Source organism: Corythoichthys intestinalis, chromosome 9, assembly GCF_030265065.1.
Source record: "Corythoichthys intestinalis isolate RoL2023-P3 chromosome 9, ASM3026506v1, whole genome shotgun sequence".
NCBI classification, from domain to species: domain Eukaryota; kingdom Metazoa; phylum Chordata; class Actinopteri; order Syngnathiformes; family Syngnathidae; genus Corythoichthys; species Corythoichthys intestinalis.
Genome location: NC_080403.1, coordinates 726908 through 747527, shown reverse-complemented (window position 1 = coordinate 747527; position 20620 = coordinate 726908). Strand labels below are relative to the sequence as shown.

Genomic DNA, 20620 nt, shown 5'->3' with positions numbered 1-20620 from the left:
CCCCCCCCCCCCCACATTTAGGAATCCTGCACTTTATAGTCCAGTGCAGCTTATTTGTTGATTTATTTGGGTTAACAGATAACACTTTATTTGACAGCGGCGTCATAAGACTGTCATAATTATGACATGACACTGTCATGGGCATTAATAAATGCTTATGACAGATGTCACTCCTCAAGTGCCTTCCGGCAAATTTTGTCAATAATTCCATTTATGTCAAGCTCGGATCTTGACACCCATTCAAAATGAGCTCATTTGCCGGATAAAACTATATGATATCTGTCATGAGCATTCTTTAATGCTCATGAGATTGTCATGTCATAATTATGGCAGTTTTATGACAGTCCTATGACACCGCTGTCAAAAAAAGAGTTACTGGTTAATATCTTTTGGTGTAAATATAATAATATATTATACAAAGAGGACAGTTGCGGATTATCTATGAACAAATGCTGTTTTTGCATCAAATTCGGTGGGTTGCTGCTTATAATCAGGTGCACTCTATAGTCCAAACATTTCTCTAGTTGGCTATTATAATTAGTTAGTAGAATAATTTCCTGACCCATGAATTATTAATTGTTCTATCGCCATACAACAGAGAGAAAATTTTTATCGTGAGCATTGTATTGTGACTCGTATCATATCGTGAAGTATCCAGAGGTTCCCACCCCTCTTGTAGGCGGTGAACTTTTACACAGCAGATGGCAGGTCCAGACATTCTAAAATTCGACAAGTAAATTAGAAAGACTTTGGCGCCGTTCCAACACAGAGCACACTCTCTCTGCCTGGAAACACAGTTTAGTGACCTATAAACAGGCCTTGCGTACGACTAAAACTAGATATTACTCATCCTTAATAGATGAAAACAAAAACAATCCTAGGTTTCTATTCAGCACTGTAGCAAGGCTGACAAACAGTCACAGCTCAATAGAACCTTATATCCCAACCGCCCTTAGCTGTGATGACTTCCTAAAAATTTTTTTACAATAAAACTGCAACTATTAGAAATAAAATAAATGAATTACTTCCAACTATTAGGTCTGATAAAGTGCAGACTAAAAATTCTGAATCTCCTATAAACCCCTCTAAAATATTAAATAACTTTACCACTGTAGACCAAATCGATGTAATTTCAATTATAATGTCCTCCAAACCATCAACATGCCTCCAAGACCCGATCCCAACCAAACTTTTTAAAGAGACCTTGCTTCTAACTATTGATATTATCTTAAATATAATAAATACCTTATTAGTTAGTGGCCACGTGCCGCAGTCCTTTAAATATGCAGTTATTAAACCGCTTTTGAAAAAACCTACTCTTGATCCTGATATTTTGGCCAATTATAGACCTATCTCTAATTTACCATTTCTCTCCAAAGTCCTTGAAAGAGTGGTAATTAAACAGCTCTGTCAGCACCTTCAGGACAATAGTTTATTTGAACATTTCCAGTCTGGCTTTCGAGCTCATCATAGCACTCAAACTGCATTAGTCAAAGTAACTAATGACTTGTTACTAGCCGCTGACGTTGGATTAGTCTCGATCCTGGTTCTGTTGGACCTGAGTGCAGCCTTTGACACAATCGACCATAATATCTTATTGCAGAGACTAGAATGTGACATAAGCATGAGAGGAGCAGCCCTCTGCTGGTTTAAATCATATTTATCTAACAGGTACCAGTTTGTCAATGTAAACCAGCAATCATCACCGTACTCTAGAGTTAGTTATGGTGTGCCGCAAGGTTCGGTCCTTGGGCCCATCTTGTTTACGCTGTATATGCTTCCTCTAGGTAATATCATCATAAAACATAGCATTAACTTTCATTGTTACGCTGACGACACACAACAGTATTTATCAATTAAACCTGAGCAGATCAGGCAAGTGGACAAACTAAGCACCTGCGTCCGAGATATAAATACCTGGATGAGCACTAACTATCTTCTACTTAACCCTGAAAAGACAGAAGTCTTTATCAGGCATGAAAATGGGTCAGGGGTTAAAAAGGTGAGAAAGGTGTGGAGGAAATATGTTCCGGCGTTCTGCCAAAATGTCCACCGTCGGCAAAACGTCCTACATGTGGCGAATTAGACCATTTTAATTTTTCACATAAGGCTTAATATTCGAGTTAACGGGGGTTTAATTAGTTGAAGGAGTTGATTTCAACCACCATTGACTCGCGCTAGCTTAGCCACTCCAGAGCCCTGAAACTAACAAATAACTGTCAAACTGCACAGAATTTGTTCAAATCATTTCCAACGACTAATTAAACCCCGGCTAACTCAAAGATTAAGCCTAATATAAACAATTCTGAACTTCCCCTTTAAAATAAAGACCATTGAATATGGCACTTAAAATGTTGTCTATAAAAGTTTTAGAGCAATAAAACAAACAACACAAATGAATAAAATGAACAGGAATCCTTCAAAGTATTTCATAATGGGTCCAAATTATTTTTCGAACAGATCATGGGACTATAGAACCTTAGAGACAGCCGTTTGCATTGCTTAGCCAAAACTACAGCTGAGGAGGCAAGATGGATATTTAGAATTTCTTTAAACCTAAGCTTTCAAAACCCTCAACAACAACTGAGCTTGAACCGAGGATTGAGCACGAGCAGTATCAAAAAGTCCTGGCTGTCGTGTTACCTGTTGTGCTGTAATTCCAAGTGGTGCTTGAATTGGATGCTTATAGCAGTGGACAGTCTTTTTGAGCCAGCGCAAAGTTTGCAGCGCACGGGGATATTTTTGTTATCTTTACTGGACAAAAATGTGAAGTAATGGCTGTGTTTCCAGTGTGCAAATGCAGCCGTTTGTAGTATATCTCCTGCCTATTTCATTGCATCCTGGCGAGGTAGCAAGGCTATGTTGTTTTGGCCGCAAACTCCCAGCGCTCACGCATCATGGTAATACACGAGACCCTTTTTGTTCCATCCCCGATTAAAAAATGTGACATGTGATGTCACTCCCATGACTACAGTATTCTTCATTCTACACACATTATGGGGCAATAACAAAATAGTAACGCACAGGCATCAAGGAAAGTAATTTTACTCAGATTACTGATTTAGAAAAATGAACGCGTTAGATTGTTCTTTACTAAAAGAAAGTAATCAGATTAGTTACGCATTACGATACCGCGTTATTGACAACACTGCTTTCATATTACCGTTAAATACACAAGCTTGACGCTACCTTAACGGGAGCTATTTTTTCACCGGACGCTCCGGCAGTGTTCAACGCAAGCTGCAACGAACGGCAGTAACTTTGTCATACAACAAAATATGAAAACGAAAACCATTACTCACTAAATTCAATATGCTGGCAAATGCATTCATCTAAAAACAATTGGGAGTGATACTTTACCTGCTCCAGCGAATGTGAATTTGTGCTTAGTACAAGATCATCTGTCGCAATTAGCGATCTTTGACGCTCTTTTTTTTTTTTTTTTTTCCTCCCCGCATACAAACTTGTTTCTCTCTCAGCGGCTGTGATTAACCTCAATGAAGTTGCTGTCCTACCTAAGCCTTGCCTATCATTCGTCTTTGTAAGTTTTTAGTAACTTTGTGTATTGAATTTGAAAGGAAAATGTGTGTTTTGTTTTTGACGAACTTTTTCATGAAGCTAAACTGTTGAAGCTACTCACATGTGGAAAAATACGAGTGTACAACGTTTTAAATGTATTCATTTGGTATATTTCAGTTACCACGATTTGAGAGATCAATAAATTGAAGAATTTACGCCTTGCGTTTGGAGTGCTTGTTTTTGGGTTTGCTGGAATAGCGTCACTGACACACGCAGCATCAAACAGGGGAAGGGGTAAGCGCTGCCGCGCCAAGCTAATTCTGGCTGCATTTTCGACACATGAAAAATAACTAATACGTACTACTGTATGACGGAAAATTTTAGTGGTTTTGTAACCGCGACGTTTTTATAGCATGGTAATCCGTGAAGGTAACTGGCACATGCCTACAAACGACCCCCCCCCCCCCTTAAATTTTTTTCTCCTCGGATCTACACGATTCACGTAGGTCATCCTTTTTGACTTCAAAACGGCGAATTTCGCCGAAAGGTGAGAGATTTTCATGCCTGCTTTATAATAGGCCCGAAAAGTATGAGAGACTCTTTAGCTGCCCAGATAGTCACTCTGGACAATGTAAGTGTAGCCTCCAGCACCACAGTTAAAAACCTAGGAGTTTTATTCGACCCTGACTTATCGTTTAAAGCTCACATTAAACAAACCTGCAGAACGGCCTTCTTTCACCTGCGCAACATAGCCAAAATTAGGAATATTTTATCTAAAAGCGATGCAGAAAAATTAATTCACGCGTTCGTTACATCGAGATTGGATTTCTGTAACTCCCTACTTGCCGCTTGTCCTAAAAGTTCTCTAAAAGGTCTTAGGCTAGTCCAAAAATGCAGCAGCAAGACTTTTAACAGGAACCAGTAGAGGCAGTCTGCACATTTAAGATTAGATTAAAAATGTTCCTATTCAACAAAGCTTATGGTCAGGCTACTTGAAGTTGGAGTAGACTCACAGTTTTGTCTAAGCTGCACTAGAAGCTATAAAGCTGGGGGAAGTACAGCCACTGAGTTCTAACTCCTTTTTCTCACTCTACCTACCACTTGTCTTACTTTATTTCTATTTTCCAATGTTAACATCTAGTTGTCTAGTCTCTTCATCACTAGTCACCCAGTGTCCCCTTTCCCCCCTCCCCTCTGGGGAGGGGCTATTTTTCAGCTGCAGCCTCCTGACTGTCCGGATCCCTGGCTGGATGGACGTCCTCGTTGCTACCCCCGTCTCATCTGGCTAGATTGACCTCTTCTTGTTCCTTTACTCCACTGCATCTTTACGGACTGTAACTTCGCCTGCTAATTCCCATTAGCAGTCCTGGGGCTTCCTGTCTATCCGTCCTGGGAGTGGATCTCTCCTGACTGTGGTACTCCCCAAGGTTTCTCATTCTCTCCCAAAGACTCTGGAGTTTTTGAAGTTTTTCCTTGCCGACATGGAGGGTCTAAGGATGGGGGATACCCAGGACTTGAATTTTATTTATTCATCTTTGTTGCTTCATTTGCTATTTCTGATTGTGTATCATATTGCCTCTGCAAAGCCCTTTGAGACAACGTTGTTGTGATCCAGGGCTATACAAATTAAATTGAATTGAATTGAATTGAAAATTAGATTTAAAACTACCCAGTGTAAAAAAAAAATCAGTAGAAGATAGGTTAGGGTGGACGACATATGCCAAATATAAATCATGCATGAGAGTTGTCCAGTATTATCGGGTAGTCCGAACTATCGGCCGATAAAAGCATTTTGAAATGATAACGACGTGAGTTTTTCATTCTCGGTTTTGGGCCAATAATGAATGAATGAATGCATGTTGCCTTTAAAGTGAATGTAGAAGCCTTCTGCCTTCGTACAAGGGCTGGTCACAGCTTATCACAACAGTAATGCTTATTGACCAAAGCGTCTTTGTGTGGCTTGAAAAGCGCTCTAGAATTAAAATGTATTATTATTATTATTATTATTATTATTAGATGTCTCCAAACTAAGATGCTTTGGATTTGTTATGTGAACATCAATATTGAAGCATCCAGTGGGTCATCACAATACAGTTAGCCATAATATGTTAAGTACACGACCACATATAGAATATCAGTATGATATTGGTAACAGATTTTTGGAGTTGGACAATATCGGGATATCGGTTAAAAAGTTGTTATCGGACAACTTTATTCAGAACTTTTCCATTGAATGAAGCTGAGAGGTATCCTATCTAGGCTTTGTGCACAAGGTTAAGATCAAAAACATTTTGTGAGAAAACCAAAATGCGATCGATCTATTCAGTGACTTAGAAATGCATTAATCAGGAATACACACCAAATTACTCATCTTTTGGGTCCTTCAACTTCATTCTGTCAAAATATCAACTCCTTGAAAAGTCTGAGAAAGATCTAACATAAAAATACCAAACACTCGACGTCATGAATTTATGATGTGACTGTCTTACCCACTGTGGTCCCACTTCCTGGCCATCTCTCTCCAGCCGTTGTTCTCCTGCAGAGTCTGGTACAAAGCAACAGCAGCATGTCCAACTTGAGCAGCGACCTGCACCAAAAGTACATTGATGGTGACCATTTATTTCCACAACACCAAAGAGGAAGAGACAATATTTGCCTGTTGAGGCGTGTCTTAACCTAAACATTCTATATGTAGAGACGTTCGTAAGTAGAGCAATCACTGTACTTTTATTAGTAAGCGTTTTCTTTCACTTTTTTTGACGAATTTGGATCAGAAATATGGTCTGCTATCATTTTAAAGCCATTATTTGTAGCATTTCATACCACCTTTAACAAATTGCATTCTCAAAGCCATTTCAATAATTCTGATCGATCAATATCATGTAGAAAAAGCACCAGCATTGAATATATTTACCTTTCCAACCCCCATAGCAAGGTCTATGTTGACCACAAACACCATTTTGTACATGAGATCCTCATCTTCCTCCTGTAGAGAAGACACAAAAGACTCAGATTTGGCTTTAGAAAAACTAAGGTCAAACAAACCAATGGGTATAAGGTGACGCTCCAACAAAATCAACAGAAAACTGCCCATTATAGGTTTGCGTGCACACGGCGACGCTCTCCATTCGAATGACGCCGCAATTTTACCTGAAAATGAAGTTTTATTCATGCTGTGAAGGAGCGGGCAGTGCCGTTTTGCACCACATCCGATACACTCTCTTCCTTGTAAACATATTCCTCAGCTCAAGTGGCCTGCCCGTACAACCGACATTATTTTTCAACATTTCCAGCAGCCAAATGGTAAATGACCCCTGGCGGTTTTCTCTTTCAACAGACGTAAAAGTTGAATTACTACATTGCGTCACACTGGACTACAAAACATCAAAAATAATAACGTCGAATGGGTTATCCAAGAGGGAAACTGAAGTTATTTATCCTCGCACTAGTTGTAAACTAAATGCTACTTTTGTCTTAACTTGGCATTTAAGAGCATTTGTGTATGCTTGTATAAGGAGAAAATTAAAATGTAGAAAGTTGTTTATCAATACACAACAGAATAAAATGAAGATTTTGTTGTATTTATTGACGAGGCTCCTGAAAGAGCTACCAAATACCCTGTAGACCAGGGTTCACTAAATCCGGACCTTGGTGCCACTTTTCCTGTCGTTTTTTTCTATGTTTCCCTCCTCCAACACACCTGAATCAAAATAATCAGGATCATTATCAGGCTTCTGGAGAGGTTGCTGATGACATAATCATTTGATTCAAGTGTGTTAGGGGAGAGAGACGTGGAAAACACAACATAAAAAGTGGCATCGAGGTCCGGATTTAGTGAACCCTGCTGTAGACATTCAAAACGTTTCTCCCCTCATCATTTTTATTCATTCAACATTGTCTTGCCGCCCGCCGTCGGCTTTCAAAAGTCTGAAAAGCAATCGCTTTCTGATTAAAAGAGTATGTTGAATTTCAGCGAACGCAACCACAGTGGAAAGGGATGCTAAAGGACGGGAGGAGGACTCCTGGCGCCACAGCAAGACCAAGCAGGACTGCTAAGCAACCATCGAGCGCCGGCCACCGAGCCGGGCAAGCCAAACGGACATGCTCGTCGACGGGAGGAGTATGTCACCAAAAGGTCGTGCGGGTCACGCGATCAAAACTACTATTGTGTGTTTCTGTGTTTATTGTTTGGGTATTTTCGCATATATTTAATGTTTCTCCACTCACGACATGTAGCTTTTATTATAAAATAAAACGAGACCAAATGTTGCAGGATTCAGGGTGGAAAGAAGAGAGCCGCCATTAGTGGCGCACGCATGCCCAACATGATCTGCAGCATGTGGTGATGTCATCAGAACAAGAGAGTCCACTGCATTTTTCACAGGAGCGGAGCAAGCCTCACAACCGAATCGTTCCACTTAGGAGCCCGGAATCAAAAGCTTGCGTTTTTGCTTTTAGTTTTCTCAGTCACCGTGAGAACGAAAGACCAATCCGCAACACAATCGTTGCGGATTGGTGTCCCAGCATCGCCGTGTAAATGGGCCCTAAGGTTATCTTAAGGGTACCTCGTTCTTCAGTTTGTTGAAGTAGTAGTTGATCGCCTCATCAGCAGAAACATTCATTGTTCGCAGGAGCGCCTAGAGATGAGTAACAAAATTGATTACAATGTCTAGGAAATCCATAATCACTGAAAATGAGGATAGCAAAAACGCACAGAAGATTTACAAATAAGTGTATTGTTACCTGTTTAGCTTCCTCTTCTGGAATACCCATGTCCTGGAGTTGCTGAAGAAAAACAGGATTAACATCCTGATCTGCATAATCTGACAGTCTTGGTTGGTTTGATGACTCCATTCTTTCCTGCAGAGCAAGTAAACTAAATCAGTTCTAAACTTAGTTTTAGAACATTTGAAAGACATTGAAAGATCTCTCTACAGTAAGCAATTGTCATAAAAGTGTTGAACACGTTACTGGTCCCTTCTATAAGATGATAAACTACATATTTAATACGTTGACAGTCAGTGTGGGCATTTTACGAGTAAAAGCAATGTTCTGTAAGTATAACAGCCGCATTAGTGATTAATTTTGATTTACAGTCTTAATTATAATTGATGATACGGTCTGACACTGTTTATTATGAATTTACAGATTCATGCCATTCACATGATTCGTAATAGGAAATCTTACATTTTGTGATTGTGGAATATTTTCAAGCGACGTCAATACTAGCAGTCAGACATTTTCACGATAAACTATTAAGTGTGGATTGCGTTAGAAATGAATGGTAGCGTTAGCATTTGCCGCTAGCAGTATCTTGAGTAAAATCACTTGCAATTGTAGCAGACGTCTGAGTCAGAATTTGAATAAGAGCAGAATCGTTTATTGATTATTCATTGATTATTATTATATGAGATAAAGAAATATCCTCTATGACTGAAATTCATCGAGTCAATCATTTTACCACGTAAACTAGCGCATGCGAACACCATTTAGAATCATGCACTGGAACAGCGTTGAAAATGGATATAAAAATTGAAAATGTTTAAGTTATGACTGCCTATATTAAGAATAAATGCCACAAATACATCACAACATTATTCTAAAAACACTTTATTACCATTCGAAATGCTAACAGTTACAAACATCTTAAGACATACTGTTTAAACAAAACAAACAAAAAACCACCAAAAAAAGAGTCATTAGGTTTTTCCCCTCCCATCATTTTGCTCGTCATACACTTACCTCGGTTGATATTATGTACTATGCTTCTTTAGGATGGGTTTCCGACGTTGTTTTTAAAACTGAAACTCTTGTCCTTTTTGTTGTTGTTGTTTTTTCTGGCAGATTACCCTTTGAATCATGGGGCATTACCATCATCTAAACATGTGTTCTTGTTTCTCTGGCTGGTTTTATGAATAGTTGTAGACTTGTAGTTCTGTGCTTGCAAAGTTGCAGTCATTCAGCGTCGGCTTCATCTCCTTTGAGCTGAGCCAGCCGCCCCAAATTTTCTTCATAGTCTGCATTACGGTAATTACAGCCAATCGGCGTTGTCAGATCGGAAGGACCGTCTCCAGCCCGATCACATCGTAAAACCCGCCCAGTGCAATAAAAACAGCCCACATCCCGTTCAAGATAAAATGGTGCTATGCAACTAAAAGTATATTTTGATATATAACATGCATAAAATAATTCAACAGTTTGGAAACATATCATAGTGGAATCGTTTCCGTTTCGCTGATTAGCATCATGGGAGATGTAGTTCTTCTCTATATATATCTATATTATATTTGTCATCACAATAATAAAAATTTAACAGTATGTTTATTGATTATTTAACATTAAAAAGCACGTTTGTCAATAGAAATCACTGTCGAAGTACAACTTTGATATTTTCCAAAGCCAATTCGAAGTGCATTCTGGGAAAATATTTCGAGCGTCTGGCGTCAAAAGTAGAACAAATCCACCTGTCATCAGTAAATGATTAGAAACCTACCAGATTAAGTAACAAACCCAAAGAATACAGTGCATCTGACACATTTTAATGTTCTGTCGTTTTTAGAATCATGTTGTTGAATTTGACTGTGGACATACAAATCAGTATAGTTCACACCTCGCGCGTTGCGAGGCGCTAAAATGCCAGTTCAGCTCTTTGGCATGACGAGGCTTCTGTAAGCAACAACGTACAGTATCTGAACTTCAAAATGTTGACATAAAAATTGAACTGTAAAGGAGCCCCTTGACATAAAGACAAAAATAAATAAATGATAAATGAATCAATCTAAGATTAAAGAATTTTTTACTTCAGTTACTGCTTTCAAGTAGGTGCTAAATCAAGTAGAGAAAGTTTATTAAAAGAAAGAAAGAAAGAAAGAAAGAAAGAAAGAAAGAAAGAAAGAAAGAAAGAAAGAAAGAAAGAAAGAAAGAAAGAAAGAAAGAAAGAAAGAAAGAAAGAAAGAAAGAAAGAAAGAAAGAAAGAAAGAAAGAAGAAGAAAAAATAAAAATCCCCCCCAAAAGAAATAGCAATAATAAGATACATAGAATTTTAAGTATGGTGTATGTTTGGGTTAAAAAGAAAAAAAAAAACATTGCGACTATTATGATCTGGTATGTGCCTAATTAGGTACAATAGGCATCAGGGGGTTAAAATCAGAGGTGCTTAGAGTAGCCAAAAATTTTGCTCAAGTAAGAGTAGCGTTACTTCCAAATAATATTACTCAAGTAGAAGGAAGAGTATTCATCCCAAAATTTACTCAAGTACAAGTAAAAAAAAGTATTAGTTGAAAAGAATACTCAAGTAACGAGTGACATTGTGAGTAACTGCTTACAATGTCTGATCTTTAAATAATGGTATTTTTTTTCTCAGCACAACTTCATCTATATGAACCGTGAATATAATACTGTACTATAACCTACTACATAACCATTTTAGGCCAAAATGATGACACAAAAATCCTTGAATTCAGACATGAACAACACTTGAAACATCACCCGTCCTTTAATCCGTAAACATTAGTAATCATTTTATTTTATCTCAAAATGGTGGGTCAGGAGCACAGCCATTGATTCCTCTACAAACATTTTTAATAGAATTCTTTTAATACTCCAAACAAGGACGCGATTAATCGTCACTTTTTTTAGCGCTACTAACTTCTGTCCTATACCATTAAGAAAGACACAAATCGATCAGATGAGTGCCACAGGAAGTGGGTGTTCAGAGTGCTACAGCAACTCCTAGTGTTGGGGGGAAAAAGAGTTTTGGTAGATTATTTTTCTGAGTGTGTTAAATATAATTAAATAACTAATACATATGGAAACAAACATATGTTTAAAAAGGGTTGTTTTTTATGATAATAACATGGTCACCACCTGAAACCTTGCTTGCCACCGGATCACATTGAATAAAGCGCTATCGGAAAAGTTAACTGTTGACAAAGGAGGCGTTAACAGGGTGCAAAAACGAATTAGCAATATTTTTTTCTTTGCAAAAACAGCTAAATCTTCTACAATCCGAGTTCAAAAATGAAGATGATTATGATGATAGTTCTATCTACCCTTGGTGTCCTTAAATAGGTAAGACATGGTTGCATGGTAGCTATATTATTGTTTGTTGTTGCTGTAGTGTTGGATATTCATGTGCAATTTATTTTATTGTTGCGAAAAGGGGGTGTTAAACTTAGACTTATTGGGCCTTTTAGTTTTCAAATGTGTTTGTGTATCATTGCGCCGTCTAACTGCAGGGATTTATATTAAAATACACTGGCTCTTTTATTTCCAATACACAAACTCCATCACCCACTGTTGGTGAAATCCAGCACTGTCTTTGTAGTAGCCATTGTGCAGACCTTGTATGGAGATAATATGCACGCATGACAAATTTGGACCAAAAATGACTGTTTTCGGATGGGAAACACCAAAAAAAAATAACCTCATCACCCCCTGCTGTGTGTGACTTCCAGCACCCCGAGATCAATTGGGCACTTTCCCCTAAAAAATGGGGGGGGTTCCCAGGAAAGCTGGTAAAAAAAGAAGAGAAAAATTATTTGAAAAACGGGGCAGGTGCTAGATATGATTCAGGGAATGATGGTTGAAGTCAGCACTCTGCAATACTAAGAAGAACAGAGGGGAGTTTTTTGGGTGCTGTAGGCCGTTTCACACTCTATAGTCCAAGTCATTGGATTTTTCCGGTCTTTTGTGGTCAGAGCAATAAGTAGAGATACAATCATGGCAAATTGCGGAACAGACATTCAATACCATCCTGGCAGGCCCAAGAAAGATGGCACCTCTTTTTTGGTGTGAGGGCGACACCTCCGGATGACTTTGTCCATCAGGGTACCTCTATCCCCCCCTCAGTTCAATACCCAAGGTGGGCTCATTTACATTTGGACACGTTCAGGGTAAGTCCAGCCACTTCAATCTTCTCCAACACAATTCTTAGGTGCTGATGCTGAATATATTCCTTTCATGTACCACTGAAAATTATCATATCCAGGTAAGCTGCACTGAATGCTTCACGACCCTGAAGAATTTTATTCATGATTTTTATTCATTTATCCATACAGCATTAATTGGTGTTCGAAGACAGCATAAGGCCAGCTGGAGGCTTTCAGGGGCACTGACAATAGCCCTTACACAGCGTTTTAATGAAGGTTGCCAAGCCAATGCGATCCAAGAAGTCATCTATCGTTGGCATCGGCTACGCATCGAAAGCTGACATAGAATTGGGTTGACGGAAATCGATGCAGATACACAGGGACCTGTCCTTCTTGAAAACAATAACAACTGGGCTACATCACTCTGAAGTCTCAACAGTGCCCAGTTCCAGTATTGATTCCACCTCATGGCTCAAGTGTCCCATCAATTGCTGATGGAAACGGTAAGGGTGTTGACGGATGGGGTTCTTCAATCAACTAACATGCTCAAGCAATGTGGTTCTCCCAGGTTTTGCCATGAAGCTCGAAGGCATCTCTTTGAAAATCTTCTGGAATCAACAGAGATGTGAGCCATGGGTTCTGAGTCACATATCGTTGAACACAGGCACATCAGGATCTTCTTCATCCTCCATCCCCACCTTACTCACTATGTCATGTCTGGAGTTGCTGGAAGAGCCCCTATCCATTCCTTCATAAAGTTAATCTGCTCAATCTACAACTAGTCATTGAAGTCTTTTTGTGAAATGGAAAAATGTGTGTTGTGTTGAAATAAGGGGTTTTGGAGACAGATGTTTTGATTTTCACATTTCATTTTTTTGTAATTTTGTTTCATAAAATATATCTAACCGATGAAAACTGAACTTTCATATATATATATATATATATATATATATATATATATACACATTAGGGCTGTCAAACGGTTAAATGTTTTAATCGAGTTAATTACGGCTTTAAAATTAATTAATCGTAATTAATCGCAATTAATCGCAATTCAAACCATCTCTAAAATATGCCATATTTTTCTGTAAATTAATGTTGGAATGGAAAGATAAGACACAAGACGGATATATACATACAACATCCTGTACATAAGTGCTGTATTTGTTTATTGTAACAATAAATCCACAAATGGCATTATTAACATTCTTTCTGTTAAAGTGATCCACGGATAGAAAGACTTGTAGTTGTCAAAAGATAAATGTTATAGTTACAAGTTATACTAATTTTGTATTAAAAACCCTCTTCATGTTTTCATTTTAATAAAATTTGTAAAATTTTCAATCAAAAGTAGAGTTAATATGATAATAATAATAAGAATAAAAATAACAATAATAAGAATAGAGTGACCAAAGTCTGAGTACGTTTTACGTGTATTTTGCATAGCTATTTGATATGGAATGTCAGTTCATTTTGCATTGTTGTTTAACTGCGTGAGAATAGGGCCTCATTACTATAGACTGAAGTGCTTTTCTTTTTGTGAACTTTTTTTTTTTGAGAGATAGGAATATTATTTTTGCTGTGCTTTCACTAAACGATACTTGTTTGTTGTGAAAGAATTGCTGAAGCTTATGCCAATAAACGGCGCGGTCCAAAGAACGCCTGTGTCCACTCGCCTTTATAAAATATACATACATTATATATATACATTTACATATCTTACCCAAAATACAACAAGAGAGACATAATTGCCACTAAAAGAAAGAAAACTTACCGAAATATGTGTGGAGCACAAATAGCAATTTGCATTGCATTGTGCATACAGCATAAACATCTCACAACTACTAATTCTCCCACGTTTAGAAGAAATAACATTAGTATGGAACGGCGCTGCCCCCAAGCGGCCGGTGGCATTCGCTTCACTCTTAATGTCCATAAACGGCCTCATTGTAATCTGTTTGAGGCAATGTGTGAGCGGGTCATACAGTGCATGCGTTAATTGCGTCAAACATTTTAACGTGATTAATTCATATAATATATATAATATATATATATATATATATATATATATATATATTAGAGCTGTCAAAATTATCGCGTTAACGGGCGTTAATTATTTTTTTAAATTAATCACGTTAAAATATTTCACGCAATTAACGCACTAAGGCCGCTCAGACAGATTTAAATGTCAGTACAGTGAAAGGCCAACTTGTTAATTGTGTTTTATGGAGTTTTTCCGCCCTCTGCTGGCGCTTGGGTGTGACTTGCATATGTTATGTGGCGTAATGTCGCCCTCTGCTGGCGATTCAGTGCAGCTGATTATTTGGGTTTCGGCGTGCTTTTCTGACGTGATTATACGTCGACCCGAACTCACACTAATAAACAATGCTATTCAGACCAGCTAACGTCCGCATCCAGTATTCAGTGGCAGTTCTCATAGCCCCATCACACTGTTTGTGTCTAATACATGCATCGCTTGTGAGTTATATTCCTCCTTTGTTTATATTCATGAGCATTAGATAGTTATTGATGATGTGTATTTGAATTTGTTCACATATATGGTGAAATGCAGTTACATTGTTAGATGCTTGTGAGCTAATTGGCTAGTGCTACTGCTCAAATGGACACGTGTGTGTACATTTTATGTTATTTTGTGATTAATGCAAGTTATTGACACATTGCCTTGTTATTTTCAGTTTTACAAAAATACAAGAAACGTGCTCCTGTCAAAAAGAGATGACTTCAGTAAAGCCCATGGAACTTTGCCACGCCGTCTGATTTCTTTTTGGAACTTATGTTCGCTATCTGTCAATTTGTGTACTCACACACATTGAGGACAGAATATGGCTACTAGTTCATTTTTTGATTGAAAATTTACAATTTATATTAAAACGAAAACATTAAGAGGCGTTTTAATATAACATTTCTATAACTTGTACTAATATTCATCTTTTAAGAACTACAATTCTATCTATCCATGGATCACTTGAACAGAATGTTAATAATGTTAATGCCATCTTGTTGATTTATTGTTATAATAAACAAATACAGTCCTTATGTACCGTATGTTGAATGTATATATCCATCTTGTCTTATCTTTCCATTCCAACAACAATTTACAGAAAAATATGGCATATTTTATGATGGTTTGAATTGCGATTAATTACGATTAATTAATTTTTAAGCTGTAAGTAACTCGATTAAAAATGTTAATCGTTTGACAGCCCTAGTATACATTTTCTATAACTTACGTACTAACATTTATCTTCTAAGAACTACAAGTCTTTCTATCCATGGATCACTTTAACAGTTAATAGTTATTGCTATCTTGTTGATTTATTGTTATAATAAACAAATACAGTACTTATGTACTGTATGTTGAATATATATATCAGTTTTCTGTCTCATCTTTCCATTCCAACAATAATTTACAGAAAAATATGGCATATTTTATAGATGGTTTGAATTGCGATTAATTACGATTAATTCATTTTTAAGCTGTGATTAACTCGATTAAAATTTTTAATCGTTTGACAGCCCTAATATATATATATATATATATATATATATATATATATATATATATATATATATATATATATATATATATATATATATATATATATATATATATAAACACTCAGGTAACTTGAAGTTCCGCTCTGAGACCCCCAATTTGACCAACCTTTAATATTGTCCGATATGCATGTGTGATACATCAGTGGAAAATTTTGAACAGGATGGCATTTAAAAATAATAATAATAATTTTATACAGCGAAACCCTATCTGGAGGTGAGAACATAAAAGAGCAGAATTAAAGAAGTCATGACTTTAACGAAACATTATTGCGTACGTACCTTTTTTCAATCCAAAAACTCCATGTACTATGTATCACTGAGTGTCAAGACACTGCTGTGAATGGCCCCGGCTGGATTTTTTGGGGGATTTTATGGGTGAAACATGGTAATATAACAAGGGTCGTGATGCAGAAATTGCAGACATCATGGAGTGGTTGAGATTTTCTTTTTCATATATTTATTATTTACCCTTTTAAACGTTTTTTTTTCTTTCTTTCTTTCTTTCTTGGATCGATTATTTATCATCTAACATATCGGAGAAAATGCGACAGAAACAAAATAATACAATTAAGCGATAGTTATGAGGTAGATATCCGTGACTTTTTTTACAGACACCAATTTTTTTCATTGTGACGTCATTTGTTTAAAAGTTTAAAATATGCGAGTGAATAATTTTTTAAAGTCGTTTTTTTTTTTAAACAAAATATTACACAATGAATGATTCTAAGCTAAAAACGACAGACATTTTGAATAATAAATACGGCTGGGTTGAAACAAAAGCGGTTGCGCGACGTCTGTAAACGGGGGTTTCCAGGGTAATACGGACAAATTAAAAATAGTTCGGAGGCTTAATGCGCTATGAATCTGCTATGGTAGCATATAGACATATAGTTCTATCAAACATAACAGTTCTTTTGGCTTAAAATACAGCAGTTTATTTTAAAGAGGAGTGCAAGAGCAAATACTGCTTTTTTAGTCTTGTCTGTGTTTTCTGCCATATATATATAAGGTACAGTATATAAAATAATGATATACCTATATAAAATAAAAATACAACTGTTTCTAGGTTGTACCCCCACCTCCCTCAAAATGGAAGCCGGGGTGTGGGGGTGGCTTTGTGATGGCCCACATCCACAAAGCACTGTTCACCACTGATTACAGCTGCATATCTGATCTTCTGGAAGGAGAAAAGCAAGTTTCCTGCTCAGTTGTCCCACCAGCCATGAGTTTCTGAGGAGACTTTACAGGGCTGAAGTGTGGTGTGCGACCACTACCTTGCTCAGGGGGTTGGAGATGCATTTTTCAAGTTCATGAAATGATCATCGGTTCTTCTTATCCGCATGAGGGTCGTGCCTATCCCAGCAAACTATGGGCAGTAGGTGGGGTACACCCTGAATTGGTCGCCAGCCAATCACATGGCACAAGGAGACAAACAACAATTCAGGCACACACTCATTCCTAAGTACAGTTTAGAGTGTTCAACCAGGCTAATATGCATGCGTTTGGGATGTGGGAGGAAACTGGAGTACCGGGAGAAAACACACAGAAAGGCCCGGCTCAAGCTTGAACCCTTGCTCTCAGAACTCTGAGGCGAATGTGCTAACCACTCTTTCACCGAGCCGCCCTTTTTATAAGTTGCTTGGGAAAAATTGATGGTGAGTTCATCTTTACAAGTGTAAAGTTGCCCAACTCTCCGTTCTTATGAATTTTAAATTTGCATTTTTTAAGGTAAAAATATGTCTTATTGGTCTACACCTGTGTTAATAGGTGTATTTAAAACTTAAGATATATACCGGTATAATCATTTTTGCATTTAAAAAAATGAAAAAATATTTGGGGGAAATGTGATTGATTGCAAGTGGACTGCATGAAATTAATCACAATTAAAAAATAATAATTGTAAGCCCATCCTTTTTAAAAAATAAATACGTGTGCCAATATAAAGGCATCTTTATTATACTAGCACTAAAAACAACAAAAATGCACAAATGTCATAGAACTTCTGTTGATATATATTTTGCCGGCGGTTTTGGTTAGAGAGGTGAATGAATGCCAAGAAAGGTGGAGATTGAAGATGATGAATGATTGGAGACAGCCTATTCTTTTGACAAGGCGAATAGGCAGAAGGAGCGGGGATGCCGGCGGCTGGAAAATGCCAGCATTACATTGATTTATGTCATCGCTGTCTCCCACATCTAACATTGGGAGTCGGAGTCTCAGCAACGTCAACGGCCATATGGGTGTAAATCTTTTAATGTACAAATTACAAAATTTGTACCAGGCTTTAAAGTGCCTGTGACACGAAAAAGCATGTTTATTTCATAATCCACGCGGTATTTTATTCTCCTGAATGAAATGGACAGCTTGGATGTGTGTGGAAGCGATCGCTATATTTATTTATTTTTTTTAATCCCGCGCCATAAAAATGAGTGACTTCCGGCAACAGTCTCGAATTGAGAAAGAGGGCGCTGTGATGTGTACGGAGGAAGGAGTCCTCTTCACTATACAGCCGTACTGTTGTATGAGAAGGACTAAGGATTCAGCTGATTTTGCGGATACATACGTTTATTTTTCGCATCACGCCAGCCAAACGGCTGCAGAAAAAGCTTGCTGTACGAGGGAGAGGCGTGTGTGCCTTTTTGGGGTTTCAAAGGGTTCCCATTCACCGGTGGATATTGGCCAAAACAAGCCCTACTACTGTGGGACCATTGGACTTACCAGGAAATGAGTATACATCGCTTTTTGTATTATGTCAAATACTGGGATCATTTTAATATGTAAGTGGCTTGCATTTTGTGGCTGACATGCTCCTTGCCCCTTCGGCCGACGACCGGCAGCTTATCGCGCATCCCCCCGCCGGGAGAGCACTATACTCGGCTTATTCCCCTCTTCATGTGCCTGGTATTCTGTCAAATTTTCCGACCGATCAGAAATTGCAACTTTGAGTTAAAAATAGCCGCGAATACAGCGATTACAAAGTAAACACTACAAACTTTCTTTAAATAAAGGACTACTTACGTTTGATCATGGATGGGGATGTAAAAAGCTCTCCTCATACACATTAGCTGCACATGTTAGCTGCACAACAACTGCAGCCGCTCGCCTATGACTCTCTCTGGCTGTTTACGACTTTGCCGTGTAGTAAAGCATTATTTTGCCATATTCGTGTTGACCATTTGGCAGCTACACGCTCCTCAACCCCAACACGGTCGCCGGGCTGAGGTTCCTCCCTATGACCACGGGCAAGGAGGAACACAGGGACACACAGGGCCGACATCATGGAGATGTTCCAGAGGGCAAGGGAGAGCTGGAGATGGGCCGGGCAGTCCTCAAGCGGCCACATGACGTCGTTTGGAATGTCGCTGTGGAACTCGTTAATGTGCAGGAAGCACAACAGCACCTGCTGGACTTCCTGTCGGTCCCTCTTTAACTGTTTTGGTGCAAACTTCTACAAGGATATGACAGAAGCGAGGAAGAAACAGGGCCTTGAAGTGGCCGGCTGGCAGGAAAAGGAGCAGCATCGAGGAGGGCAGAAAGGAGACCACGAGGAACAGGGACTTCTAATAGTCGAGGGAGCTGACCAGAAAACACAAGGCATAGAAAAAGGCTATGTGATTGTTGAAAGACGAGGCTCACATCCTGGTAACACCACATCGATTATTTGTACTACCTGAATTATATATGTCATACACATTTTATGTTTATTTAGATTTTATACTTTATACTTACAAGTCACTTTTGTGATTTTAAAGGGAGGTGCTCCACATTTTCATTGTACAATTGTATAATGACAATAAAGGGCTATTCTATTCTATCCTATTCTATTCTATAATAAGTAGGACTGTATATAGAATTTATTAATAATCTATTTATAAATTATTTATAATTGATTCTGCATGTTTTCCTCAAGTATCAAGTTTCTGATGTTAAATTGAATGATTTATTAGCTGTTGAAACCTTGCAGTATATATATATTTTTTTTTAAATGCTATTTTGCCCAAAAACCTATATGATATGTTAAATATTGCTCTTGATCTTGAAAATATAGGTGATCATCTCTACATTTGGTGATTTTTTGCATCTGGTGTAAAATCTGAGATTTTTATGGCCATTTTAAGTGCTGTTATACTTATATAAAACATAATTAATAGGGATTATATAAGGAAACGACTTTGAATGTTTTGATGCCGCTGCTCATGGAGACTCATAAATGACTAAGGTAGGTGCCTGTTTCGGTTTTTGGTCAGTAGCAGTTTTGGTTTGGAAAATATTTGAATTTGGGGTTTTCGAAAAATAGCCCCCCTACGGATCGGCCCTGTGCCCCTTGTCATATGTATCTTGTCATTTTATGGGGGCGCTCTAGCTGCACTTTCGCCTAGAGCACCGAGTCAGCCAGGGCCGGCCCTGGTTCTGCAACTTCCTGGTACAGTATTCTCACACATGCAATGAGCTATAGATAATTTTTGCACCACTTCTGTTTTCTTGAGTAAAAAAAAAAAGACTTGCAGCCAATTAATGAATCGTAGGGCTGCATTCCCAGCGACTGACACGCGGTTATCCAATCATTGAACGTAGTCGGACGTCGGAGTAAGCACCACCCAATGGAGAGCCCCTGCATGGTCGTCAGGGAAACCCCATGGCGTGGCTGTGTG

At 38.1% G+C, this 20620-nt stretch overlaps 1 protein-coding gene across 2 annotated transcripts in view; it reads right to left on the bottom strand.

Annotated features, from left to right (window-relative positions):
* The window catches only part of si:dkey-19e4.5 (UBA_like_SF and PTH2 domain-containing protein), a 38766-nt gene extending 29241 nt beyond the window's left edge, over window positions 1-9525 (bottom strand). For both annotated transcript variants that reach the window (XR_009064479.1, XM_057847058.1), the window contains exons 1-5: window positions 9262-9525; window positions 8263-8379; window positions 8085-8156; window positions 6434-6505; window positions 6009-6106 (exon numbers count right to left, since the gene is read on the bottom strand). Coding sequence is in view for 1 of the 2 variants with exons in the window: in XM_057847058.1 (XP_057703041.1) it covers window positions 6009-6106; window positions 6434-6505; window positions 8085-8156; window positions 8263-8373 (353 nt within the window). In the remaining variant the exon portion in view is untranslated. The remainder of the gene's footprint in view (window positions 1-6008; window positions 6107-6433; window positions 6506-8084; window positions 8157-8262; window positions 8380-9261) is intronic.
* Window positions 9526-20620: the final 11095 nt, after the last annotated feature.